Genomic DNA, 12,408 nt, shown 5'->3' on the forward strand with positions numbered 1-12,408 from the left:
TATCAGTGTGTGTATCAGTGTGTTTGTGTGTGTGTGTCAGTGTGTGAATGTCAGTGTGGGGTGAGTTATAAACTATTTAACCGCTCACATTTAACACAGTGAGTGTATGTGTGTGTCAGTGTGTGAGTGTCTGTGTGGGGTGAGTTATTTACTGTATTTAATTGCTGACATTGAACACAATGAACTGATACTCTGGGGGTGGAAAGGTGTTATTGTTAATGTAACAGGAGCAGCAACACTTACAGTAGTAGCAGTGATAGTAACTAACAGTAGCAATACTAACAGCAGTTGTAGTAGCTGTAAGAGTTGTAGTAGCAGTATTAACAGTAGTAGCAAAAAGAGTTATAGCACTAAGAGTTGTAGTAGCAGTATTAACAGTAACAGTAGTAGCAGCTGTAGTAACAGCAGTAGTAGTAGCAGTGTCAACAGTAACAGAAGTATCAGCACTAGCAGCAGCAAAGGCAGTAGTACAGTGTCAGAAGTAGCAGTAGCAACTGTACTGGTACTAGTAGTAGTAACAATACCAGTAGTAGTAGAGCAGAGTTACAGTAACAACAGCACTAGTAATAACAACTAAACACATTTCACTCTAATAAGAATAGTGACGATGTTTCTAATAGCAGGGTCCGAGGAAGCTCCCAGCACATCCCAGTCTCCAGAGTGCGGGTCAGAGCGGCTCGCCTCTCTCCTCCTCCTCCTCTTCCTCCTCCTCCTCCCTGTCCCTCCAGCCCAGCAGCTCCGGGTGCGCAGAGAGCAGAGAGGGAGAGGGGGAGGGGACGGCCAGGCGACGGGAGAAAGGGGAGAGAGGAGGAGGAGGAGGAGGCAGAGGAGGAGGTGGAGGAGGCGGAGAGGGAGGGGGAGGGGGCAGTTCTCGCACACTGTAGTAGGGGCTCAGGGGGGAGAGGGGGGGCGGCCGAGGGGGAGGGGGGATAGGGGGAGGGGGCGCAGGGGGGCAGTAAATGGTGGGGGGTAACTGGCAGGAGCAGTTGAAGGTCTTCGTGGCCAGTTGCCCCAGCAGCAGGATCTTGGTGTAGCTGTTCAGGGTGGAGACGCCCGACGCCATGCAGCAGGTAAAAGAGGCCCAGGCAACACTGAGAGAGAGAGAGTCACTCAGGCAGTCAGTCAGTGTGTCAGTCAGTCAGTCAGTCAGTGTGTCAGTCAGTGTGCTGATGGAATATATGGACTCACTAGAAGGACCAGTCGTAGTCCCAGCTGTGAGGTTTCCAGTCCTCTGGCCCAAGGTTGGCTGTGGCCTGGAACACCTGGGCGTACATCATGTGAGCCACCATGCCCAAGAGCCCTGCGGGGGTGGGGGGGGGGCTTTATTATTGATTGCACCACGCATGTGTCATTGATATGTTTCATTACATTGATTTGAGTTCATTTTTGTATTGTCCTGCCTGCCCTCTGCACTGTCCGTGCGCACAGCATTTAGACGCATATTTCTAGCAGGTGCACAAATAGAAGAACATAAGAAAGTTTACAATCGAGAGGAGGCCATTCGACCCATTGTGCTCATTTGGTGTCCATCAATAACTAAGTGATCCAAGGATCCTATCCAGTCTACTTTTAAATGTTCCCACATTTTCAGCTTCAGCCACATCGCTGGGGAGTTTGTTCAGATTGTGACGCCTCTCTGTGTGAAGAAGTGTCTCCTGTTTTCTGTCTTGAATGCCTTGAAGCCCAATTTCCATTTGTGTCCCCGGGTGCGTGTGTCCCTGCTGATCTGGAAGAGCTCCTCCTCTGTTCCAGGGTGAAAAGGTTCAGTTCCTCAGTCTCTCAGTAGGACATTCCCTTCAGACCTGGAATAAGTCTGGTTGCTCTCCTCTGAACTGCCTCTAGAGCAGCGATATCTTTCTTGAAGTGTGGAGCCCAGAACTGTCCACAGTATCCAGATGAGGCCTAACTAGTGCATTGTACAGTCTGAACATCACTGCCCTTGTTCTCAATTCTACACTTTTGACAATATACCCTAACACTCTGTTTGCCTTTTTTATTGCTTCCCCACATTGTTTGGATGGAGAAAGTGTGGAGTCCACATAGACTCCTAGGTCTTTCTCATGCGTTACTTCATCTAGTTCTATTCCTCCCATAGTGTAATTATAGTGGACATTTCTGTTACCTGCATGTAATACCTTGCACTTGTCCACATTGAATTTCATCTGCTAGGTGTCACAACTGAATATTATTATATTTGAATAACCTGTGCTGCCGAGATTATTATTATAAATTTGACAAGTTTGCTAACTATCCTAGAGTCCAGATCATTAATATAGATTAGATAAAGCACAGGCCCTAGTACTGATCCCTGTGGAACTCCATTAACAACCTCACTCCAGTTAGAAGCAACTCCTCTAATCGACACCCTCTGTTTCCTGTACATCAACCAGTTCATAATCCATCTACTTACATTTCCTTGAATGCCTACAGCTTCCAATTTGAGGATCAGTCTTTGGTGTGGAACCTTATCAAAAGCTTTCTGAAAATCTAAGTATATCATATCATATGCTTTCACATGATCTACAGCTGCAGTTGCATGTTCAAAAAATTCAAATAAATTAGTAAGACATGATCTGCCTCGTCTAACCCCACGTTGACTATCTACAAGAATATGGTTTTCATTGAGATGCTACTCTATTTTCTGTCTAATAATTTTTTCATACATTTTACAGGTAATGCAGGTGAGACTGATTGGTCTGTAATTTCCTGGCTCAGTTTTGTCCCCTTTCTTGTGGATTGGTATGACATTTGCTGTCTTCCAGTCAGTGGGCACATCCCCTGTTCTAAGTGTCATTTGGAATATTTGAGTTAGCGGCCTGTAAATAATTTCCCTAATTTCTTTAAGTACTGTTGGAAATATCCCATCTGGCCCAGGTGATTTGTTTGTTTTTAATTCTGCTAGTCCCTTTAGTACCTCCTCCTCATGTATCCTGATCTCTCTTAGGGTTTGACTGGACTGATTGTTAACCTGTGGCATGTCATCTGTTTTCTCTTTTGTAAAAACCTCTGTGAAAAACTCATTTAGAACATTTGCCACATCTTGTTAGTTTTCCAAGATACTTCCATTATTGCCCTTTATCTGTTTCACTTCCTCCTTTATTGACCTGTTGCTGTTGTAATATTGAAAAAAGCTCTTTGCATTAATTTTAGCTCCAAGAGCTATGTTTCTTTCTATTTCCCTCTTTGCGTTCCTGATCCCTTTCTTAACATCTCTTTGCAGTTCAGAATATTCTTTGTATTTTGTTTTGTCTCCATCCCTTTTGTATGCGTTATACAACAGTTTCTTTCGTCGGGAGGTTGACGGGAGTGTTGAGGTTGACATCGAGGATAAAGCTGTCTAGGTTGATCGACAACGCGAGGGTTGAGGTCGACTACAAGATCGCTGGTGGAGCGCCTCATCAACGTTCGGGTTTTGCACGACTCCTCTCGACGTTGTATGTTGGACTGTCGATGATTTCGTCGAGGGTCAGCTTGGAGGTTCGAGAGGTCAACCAGGAAGGATGTCCCACTTTGGTGTGTTGATTTTGAAGGAGATCCATCGACAAGAGGTGGAGAAATCGATGCAGGTCTTGCCCGAGGTAGATAGAGGGGCATGGGGTAAAGGGGTTGGTCGAATGACTAGCAAGGTGATAGAAGAAATGGCTGGTTGCAGCTGGCAGACTTTTCACAGACCCCCGGGGCAGGACTTCCTCCTGGCAGCAGGGCCCCTATAGGGCAGCTTTGGTATATGTTTTCATGATTGGCAGGACAGAAGACTCTTCCCATTCGGTAATGGCTGTCTTTCAACTCGAAACGGAAATACCCATTAGAATCTGCACACAGAGAAGAGCGGCGCTGTGGTCACTGAGAGACAGGAGAGGTGGACACAGAGAGGACCGTCACTGCCACAGCCTGAGGGGAACACCATCACACTCTTCCCAGCCTGAAGGCACACTAGTGGGAGTTGTAGGAGGAAGGGGGGAGGTGGAGAGAGGAGAGTGAGAGAAGGAGCCAGAAGGAGAGAGGGTAGTGAGACACAGTCAGTAGGTCAGTGGTCAGTGGGTCAGTTACCAGAAAGCACGGTGAAGACGGCGGCGAAGGCACTGAGCAGCAGACCACAGCGCAGCCGGCAGGACAGACGCACGGACAGCATGACCGACAGACAGAGCTCAGCACTCAGAAGCAGGAAGCTCAGTCCCAGCAGACAGATGTACACCACCTCTGTCACCACGGACAGCAGGATCATCCCTGAGAGAGAGAGAGAGTCAGTCAGTGAGTCAGTCAGTGTGTCAGTCAGTGTGTCAGTCAGTCAAAGAGGGAGAGAGAGAGTGGTGGGGGGGATGGTAGGTAGAGGCACTTTACCTTTCTCTGTTTGGGGTGTCAGGTCAATAAAACTTCGACACTTCTCACCTGAAAGAAAAGTAATTGATAATATATTAATGAATTCATTAATTTGACTACACTGTTACCATAGCACAGCCCCCTACAGTAACAGCACTGTTCTACTACACTGTTACTACAGCACAGACCCCAATTGTATTGTAAGTACAGTGTTACTACACTGTTACGCATGAGAAAGACCTAGAAGTCTACGTGGACTCCTCACTCTCCCCATCCAAACAATGTGGGGAAGCAATAAAAAAGGCAAACACAATGTTAGGGTATATTGTCAAAAGTGTAGAATTGAGAACAAGGGCAGTGATGTTCAGACTGTACAATGCGCTAGTTAGAGCTCATCTGGATACTGTGGACAGTTCTGGGCTCCACACTTCAAGAAAGATATCGCTGCTCTAGAGGCAGTTCAGAGGAGAGCAACCAGACTTATTCCAGGTCTGAAGGGAACGTCCTACTGAGAGACTGAGGACCTGAACCTTTTCACCCTGGAACAGAGGAGACTACGTGGGGACTTGATTCAAGTCTTCAAAATCATGAAAAGCATCGATCGCATCAAACCAGAGGAGCTTTTCCAGATCAGCAGGGACAGACGCACCCGGGGACACAAATGGAAATTGGGCTTCAAGGCATTCAAGACAGAAAACAGGAGACACTTCTTCACACAGAGAGGCGTCACAATCTGAACAAACTCCCCAGCGATGTGGCTGAAGCTGTAAATTTGGGAACATTTAAAAATAGACTGGACAGGATCCTTGGATCACTCAGTTATTAATGGACACCAAATGAGCACGATGAGGGGAATGGCCTCCTCTTGTTTGCAAACTTTCTTATGTTCTTATGTTACTGTAGTGATCTGGGATTGTTGAGTGACCTGAGGGGCTGCAGTGTGTGTGAATGTTTGTGTCTGTCTGTCGCTTCTGTGGGGGGGGGGCAGGAAAATGTGGGTCCTTGGTCAGAGCCTTTCCCTGCAGGGGAATAGTGGGGAGCAGTGACTGGGGAGAGGGGATCTCAGGCGAGGGGTCAGACAGGGCTGCCCCAACTGCAGTTTGAGGTGGACAGCAAAGTGTAGAGTAGTGTGAGAGACAACTGCTGATTCCTCTGCCGAAAAACTGATTCTCCTCCAATTAGCTCTTGTATGTGAGTGAGACGGTGGGGCCAGGTAGCAGGAAGTGGAAAACACTGAAATATCCTTCTGTTTCTGTTTTCTTTCCTTAATGAAAGGATTGAAGATGGATTTCAGTGCACATTACTTTTTGGGATAAGGGATTGATTTAGAGGAGAGAGAGAGGTGGGGAGGAGGTTAATACAGACTCACTGACTGGCTGACTGGATCTGAGACGATCACAGCCTGGAGGGGGAGACTGGACAACACCCCCCAGAGACAGATGCCTGTGTAAACGTGTCATGCCAATAAAGCTAATTGTGAATTTGAATTTGACCTGAGACCTGTCTGTCACTGCTTTGGCAATACTGATATGACTTAAATTCATTTGTCAGTCTCCCCATTTGACCTTCTAGAGCAGTGTAACATACTGTTTTTCCCTCCCTCCCTCCCTCCCTCTCTCTCTCCCCCCTCTCCCCTCCCTCGCCCTCGCTCTCCCTCGCTCTCTCTCTCCCCCCTCTCTTTCTCAGAAGCAGGATTATAATTTTCCTGTTCCGGCAGATTAACTCGATCCCAGATTATTCCCAGCAGACGGTGATTAGGGAAAAACAGAGGATCGGAATTAGGGATTACGGCCCCATATATGAATACTGTTACATCATAGAGACAGAGAGAGGGAGAGGGAGTGAGAGATTGACACACTGACCAACTCCCTCTCTTTTCCTCTCAGTGTTAATGTACTGTAATGTCCTGCTAGTTAGTAAGTCAGTCAGTCAGCCTAAAAATCAGTCAGTCAGTGTGTCAGTCAGTGTGTCAGTCAGTCCCACCCCCTCCCTCACCCCCTCCCTCACCTCCTCCCTCAGTGTAGATGTCCTCCTCACAGCTCTCCCACAGGCCGGTGTGGAAGTGGGGGAACAGGAAGCGGTCATCACCCGTCTCCCAGGAGAACTGGACCACAGTGGCCGGGTCGGACAGCCCCGCCACCGGAATGCAGTTGGACCGCAGCCGGGCTGTGCACAGTGGCTTGGGCACCTTCTGGGTCCCCCGGCACCAGTGGGAGGAGAGCAGGGCAGCGCTGGCCAGGGTCAGGGCGCACACGTTCATCACCAGGGCGAAGGAGGAGCGCAGGGAGTGGGGGGAGGAGGAGGAGGAGAGCGGCGGGGAAGGGGGGGAGAGTTGGAGAGACATGCTGAGAGAGAGAGAGAGAGAGAGAGAGAGAGATTATTGCCCTGTTCCTGAGCACTGGGCCGGTCTGTCAGTGCTGTGGACACTGATGTCACTCTGTGCTGCCAATAAAGCTTTCTTGAATTTAAATGAATTTGAATTGAGAGAGGACTGACTGACACACTGACTGACTGACTGACACACTGACTGACCAACTGATACACTGACTGACTGATCAACTGACACACTGACTGACACACTGACTGACATACACACTGATTGACACACTGGCTGACAGACTGATACACTGACTGATACACTGACTGACTGACACACTGACTGACTGACTGACTGACTGACTGACACAAAGACTGACTGACTAACACACTGACTGACCAACTGACACACTGACACACTGACTGACATACACACTGATTGACACACTGGCTGACAGACTGATACACTGACTGATACACTGACTGACTGACACAATGACTGACTGACTGACACACTGACTGACCAACTGACACACTGACTGACACACTGACTGACATACACACTGATGGACACACTGGCTGACAGGCTGATACACTGACTGATACACTGACTGACAGACACTGTCTGACTGATATACTGATTGACACACTGACTAACTGACTAACACACTGACTGACACACTGAATCTACCGTAGTCACAGTTATATCCTAGCGCTGCCTGTATTTGTACTGACTGAGCACATTTTAATTTAGTCAGATACTAAATATATATCTTACATATATATGTCTTACCTTTTTCAATTCATGGGAAGGATTCTTCTCTGTCTCTTTTTGTTCTCTGTCAGTGTGTTTTTGTGTCTGTTTCTCTACGAAGAGTCTGTTTAAATATTCAGTTTCTATAAACTAATCGTTCTCATCTGCTCCCTCCCTCTGTCTCTGCTTCTTCCCCACCCCTCCCTCTCTCCATCTCCTCCCTCTCTCTCACTCCTCCCATCTCTCTCTCTCTCGCCCTCTCTCCTCCTGCCCCATCCCTCCCTCCCACTCTCTCTCTTCTCCCTCTCCTCTCTGTGGCCTTCTGTGCTGTCCCTCCCTCCATCTCCCCTCTCTCCCTCTCTCTCTCTTTCTCTGTAATCTGTGTTAATACAATGTCTAATCCATTCTCATAACTGAATTAATCTGTATCTTCTCTAAATTCTCCTCCAGTAATAATACAGTAAATATGAATTATGCTTTGGGTAATATTGCTTTACTTTACACACATTCCCTCACTCACACACACACACATAGAGACACATAGAGACACACAGACACACAAGACAGACACACTCACACAAAAACACACAAACTCACACACACACACACACTCTCACACACACTCTCACACATGGACACACACTCACACACACACACACATACACTCACACTCACACACTCTCAGACTCTCACACACACACACATAGAGACACATAGAGACACACAGACACACAAGACAGACACACTCACACAAAAACACACAAACTCACACACACACACTCACACACACACTCTCACACATGGACACACACTCACACACACTCACACACACATACACACACACACATACACTCACACTCACTCTCACACACACTCTCACTCTCACACACTCTCAGACTCTCACACTCACACACACACTCACTCTCACAGACTCTCTCTCACATACACACACACACACAAACACGCACACACACACACACACACACACATAGACACATATTCCTCTGCACAGTAACCCACGCAGGTCAGGTGTCTGTGTGGTAAAGTGTGGTAAATTACAGTTTTTTACAATCACTTTGGCACTAATTTCAGAACCTTGATGTCATTTTTCAAAACTCTAGACACAAAACTCAAAACAGTCATCACAGGCTGTCCAATGTTCAAAACATTGCATTGTGCATTAATATATTTAAAGAAACCTTGCACTTGCAGAATCATTGGTTCAAATAAGTAATTTATCATGAAATACCATAGGAACATTTATTTAGATCACCCACACACAAGATACCGATAGTTTCACTATGTAGTAGTTCATACAATCATTAAATATTGTAGTACAAAATATGTGATACGTTTCATTATAATACTACACGTAAATACATCACTGTAAAAGGACTTGTAGAGAGAATACTACAGACACAGTGGAATCATTGAACAAAATCTGAAATGTATTGATGCAATACAATCAAATCACACCATAGGTTTCTTTGAATCAAAGCAAACATAATTAGACATCAACTGCAGTGTTCCTCACCTGGCTTACTTTAAAAAGCAAAACAAAGGATTGATTACTGTACTTCTATATTTCCATCAACCCTGTCTTGTGGATTTGGCCACAGGTTCTCATCCACATCACAATGGAGGTTTTCATTAGCCAAACATCCTGGGAAGAATCTTCGGGCGCGGAAAATCCAGGCCTGACACTGGTCTGCCGTGATGTCATTGCATGCGTCATCCATGGCCTGGAGAAGGGTGACTTGTTTATGAGGGCGCCTATCATATACCTTCCACCTCCATGTGGAGAAAAAATCCTCAATTGGGTTAAGGAAAGGAGAGTGTGGGGGTTAGTACAGGGTAGTAAATTGTGGATGGGCCTGACACCATGCTTGCACCATTTGAGCATGGTGGATCCTGACATTATCCCACACAATGACATCAGTCACGCCATCAGCTCTACACACCTGATTTAGCTCATCAATGAAGGTTACAAGGAGAGCTGCATTATATGATCCAATACGAGGTCTGCGTCCACCACACCATCTTCCGATAGACGCACACATGGTGATGTTGGCCCCATGTTGTCCAGGTACTTGGATGGTTGCCCACTGGCCAATTAAATTCCAACCTCTCCTCCTTGTCTTGACCAAGTTGAAGCCTGCCTCATCCAAAAATATGAATTTGTGATGGTTTTCATCATCATCCAGCTCCATCACCCTCTAAAAAGACATTTTGGAAAGAGAATTACTGATTACAATGATTTGGGGAATTTTTCACAACAGGCATCTTGAAACTGAACATACCTGAACATACTCAGTGCTCAGCTGATTCACTCTGTCTGCATTTCTTTCAAAAGGCCCACGGTATCGCTGTTTTAGAGACAGCTGGTGCCTTTTCAGCATGCGTGCAATAGTTGGCAAACGTATGGCTTCCACATTGTTGAACATGTCATCATTGTCCAAGATGTGCTGCCGAATGTCTGTAAGGCGAATATCATTTCTGGCCCAAACCAAATTGACCACAGCCTGCTCTTGTTGGTCAGTCAGAATTTTGCCTCTGCCTCCACTGTTTGGCCTCTTCTCTATCCTGGAGGTAAATTACCGGAAGAACACATTTAGTCACATCACCGACCCTGTGGTACACATTTGGCATGCAGTATACAATCATATGACAGTTGAGAGTAGCCTGATATTTTGTGCATGCTGAAGACTTACCGGTTCTCATTGTGGAACGTTCTGATGATTGAGGCCACGGTTGATCTTTTGAGGTTTGGCTGAATCATTGTAGCTGCCTCAGTCATTGTGATGCCATGATTTACGACATGGTCTACAACTATTGCTCGGATTTCATTGGACACTCTTTGCTGTTGCTGTTGTCTTGGTCTGTGGCCTTGTCCTCTACCACGTTCCCTGACACCTCTCAAACGAGGCACATGACCACCTCTCTGGTGAGGCCTAAGCCCTCCTATATGATGAGGCCCACGACCACCTCTCAGAAGGAGTGCTTGTCCCCTGCCATTCCTTTGACCACCACGTCTTCCTCGTCTTCCTCCTCCCACTGCTTGACCTCTATTGTGACCTGGATCACCTGCCCGCTCCATGTTGTCGCTGTATTGTTGAGGTGGATACCACAATGTGAAATCAATCATCAGTAACGAGTTGGCAGTATTGGAAACACAATTACAAGGACTTGCATACATACAGTAATGTCAAATCTGAAAACATGGTCTGGAAAAGTCTTACATGGGACCATAGAAACAGTGTCTGATAAAGGATGATGATGAAATATTACATCCATAGATAATGTTGTCCAACTGGTTCATGTTCCACGGTAATTGGTGTCAACGGATCGCGATATCCTGAAACTTTCATAATCTAAACATGGAATATTGTTCGTTAGTTTCAATAAAACTATGCATTTAGTGTAATGCAACAGTCACTTATCATTTTGAGCAGCTGTATCAATTGATAGTTAGATCATTGTAATGAAATGAATAGACAGTGATCTCAGATGTAATGTGTGAATTGCATTTTGAAATGATAATACTTTGATGTTAAGTTGTGTCATTTTGAACAGGTGATTGTAGTTCAATTAACAAATGATCTGAGGTTGATGTGTATTGTATCCAAGTAATTGGAAAAAGTGTTAGAGTTTTGAAAAATCTGCATTTTGTTCATCGGTTGTGAGTTTTGTGTCTAGAGTTTTGAAAAATGACATCAAGGTTCTGAAATTAGTGCCAAAGTGATTGTAAAAAACTGTAAAAGGCCACAGATGGGGTGTGAATGGAGCTGTGCAGGTCCTGCTGATTCAAACCACGCCCACTACAGCTGTGCAGGTGGGGTCTCCTCCTCGCTGCGCGTCACACAGCTCCACCCAGGATAGCATGACCTCGCTATGCCACAAGACCAGTCTGCTGACACAGCACGTTTATGCTTTCTACTGCCTTCAAAGAGGGGTTACGCCACCATCACGATCTCATGTGCATGACGAGCTCTGTGACTGAGGCTCCTCCCACCTCTCTGGCCCGGCCCACTGATTGTGGCTCTGCTGAAGAGGCTCCTCCCACCTCCCACCATGTTCAAAGGCGATGATGGAAAAACTCCTTACATAGACACTACCGATCAAAAGTTATAGAACAGCCCCATTATTCAATTTTTTATTGAAATGTAAGCAGTTCAAGTCCAGTGAAAAACCTGAAATGGTACAAAGGTAAGCGGTAAACTGCCAGAGGTTAAACAAAAAGTTAGGTTACCAAAAACTGAAAAATAATGTACATTTCAAAGTTATATATTATGTTACTACACCCTCTTAAGCATTATTTGGCAGTGTTACGCGCAGCTCCTGTGCATAGAAGTGACACTGTATTCCTACAATGCACACATCGTTTGAAAGCTTATTCTCTTGGCTACCAACATGTTTCATTCTCAAACACATCCGATTTACAGTTTCTGTGTCGCCCGCTGTCATTCAGAGCCCGGGGGGTGAACGTGCAGTCTGCTCCGGAGTGGGGTCTCATTCAGACAGATCACAGATCACTCAGTTTCGATCGGATTTCTTTGCAAATTGGCATGTTTTGTTGAGAACAACCTAACAATTAATCCAGTATATATTATTTGATGTTCTATCAAACACAGAGAAGTTCAGATCCAATGATGTAAAATCGATGTGTATTAGTAGACTGTAAACAGAGTTCTCCATCTTGACATTTTGAGCTCTATTTGGGCTTCTACCAAATTGTGGATGGTCTTGTTTTGATCATTAAACTGTCTGGTTCCAGAATATGTCAAAATTGTCAATATTTTCTGAGATTTTGCATTGCTACTCAGACCAAGTATCCCCCCACCCCCCATCTCAGAATGCGGGGGGAGCCGTAAATGGGGGGGTATAAAAAACTAATTTTTCACATCAGAGAATGCTTTACATCGTTAGAAAGTTCATGGGATACCAAACACTTGGCACACAACAGAACAGTTAAGAGTACACATGGGATCAAAGAGAAGCACATGGATTTGGTGCCCTTT

The 12,408-nt window shown here is 45.7% G+C and overlaps 1 protein-coding gene across 1 annotated transcript; it reads right to left on the bottom strand.

Annotated features, from left to right (window-relative positions):
- Window positions 1–667: 667 nt before the first annotated feature.
- On the bottom strand, window positions 668–6,649 carry gsg1 (germ cell associated 1). The gene is made up of 5 exons (XM_066707648.1): window positions 6,328–6,649; window positions 4,342–4,389; window positions 4,051–4,227; window positions 1,189–1,300; window positions 668–1,091 (listed from the first exon to the last, which is right to left on the bottom strand). The coding sequence occupies exons 1-5, from the start codon at window positions 6,578–6,580 to the stop codon at window positions 668–670; spliced, it is 1,014 nt and encodes a 337-aa protein (XP_066563745.1). The 5' UTR covers window positions 6,581–6,649.
- Between the last annotated feature and the right edge of the window lie 5,759 nt (window positions 6,650–12,408).

This window comes from Amia ocellicauda, chromosome 6 (assembly GCF_036373705.1).
Source record: "Amia ocellicauda isolate fAmiCal2 chromosome 6, fAmiCal2.hap1, whole genome shotgun sequence".
Taxonomy (NCBI): domain Eukaryota; kingdom Metazoa; phylum Chordata; class Actinopteri; order Amiiformes; family Amiidae; genus Amia; species Amia ocellicauda.

Excerpts from the sequence above, each read along its gene's own strand:
- gsg1 (XM_066707648.1), bottom strand. The coding sequence starts at position 6,580 with ATGAACGTGTGCGCCCTGACCCTGGCCAGCGCTGCCCTGCTCTCCTCC. Across the intron at positions 4,228-4,341 it reads GACACCCCAAACAGAGAAAG|GGATGATCCTGCTGTCCGTG; the intron begins GTAAAGTGCCTC and ends TCTCTCTCTCAG. Across the intron at positions 1,301-4,050 it reads CGTCTTCACCGTGCTTTCTG|GGCTCTTGGGCATGGTGGCT; the intron begins GTAACTGACCCA and ends CCACCCCCGCAG.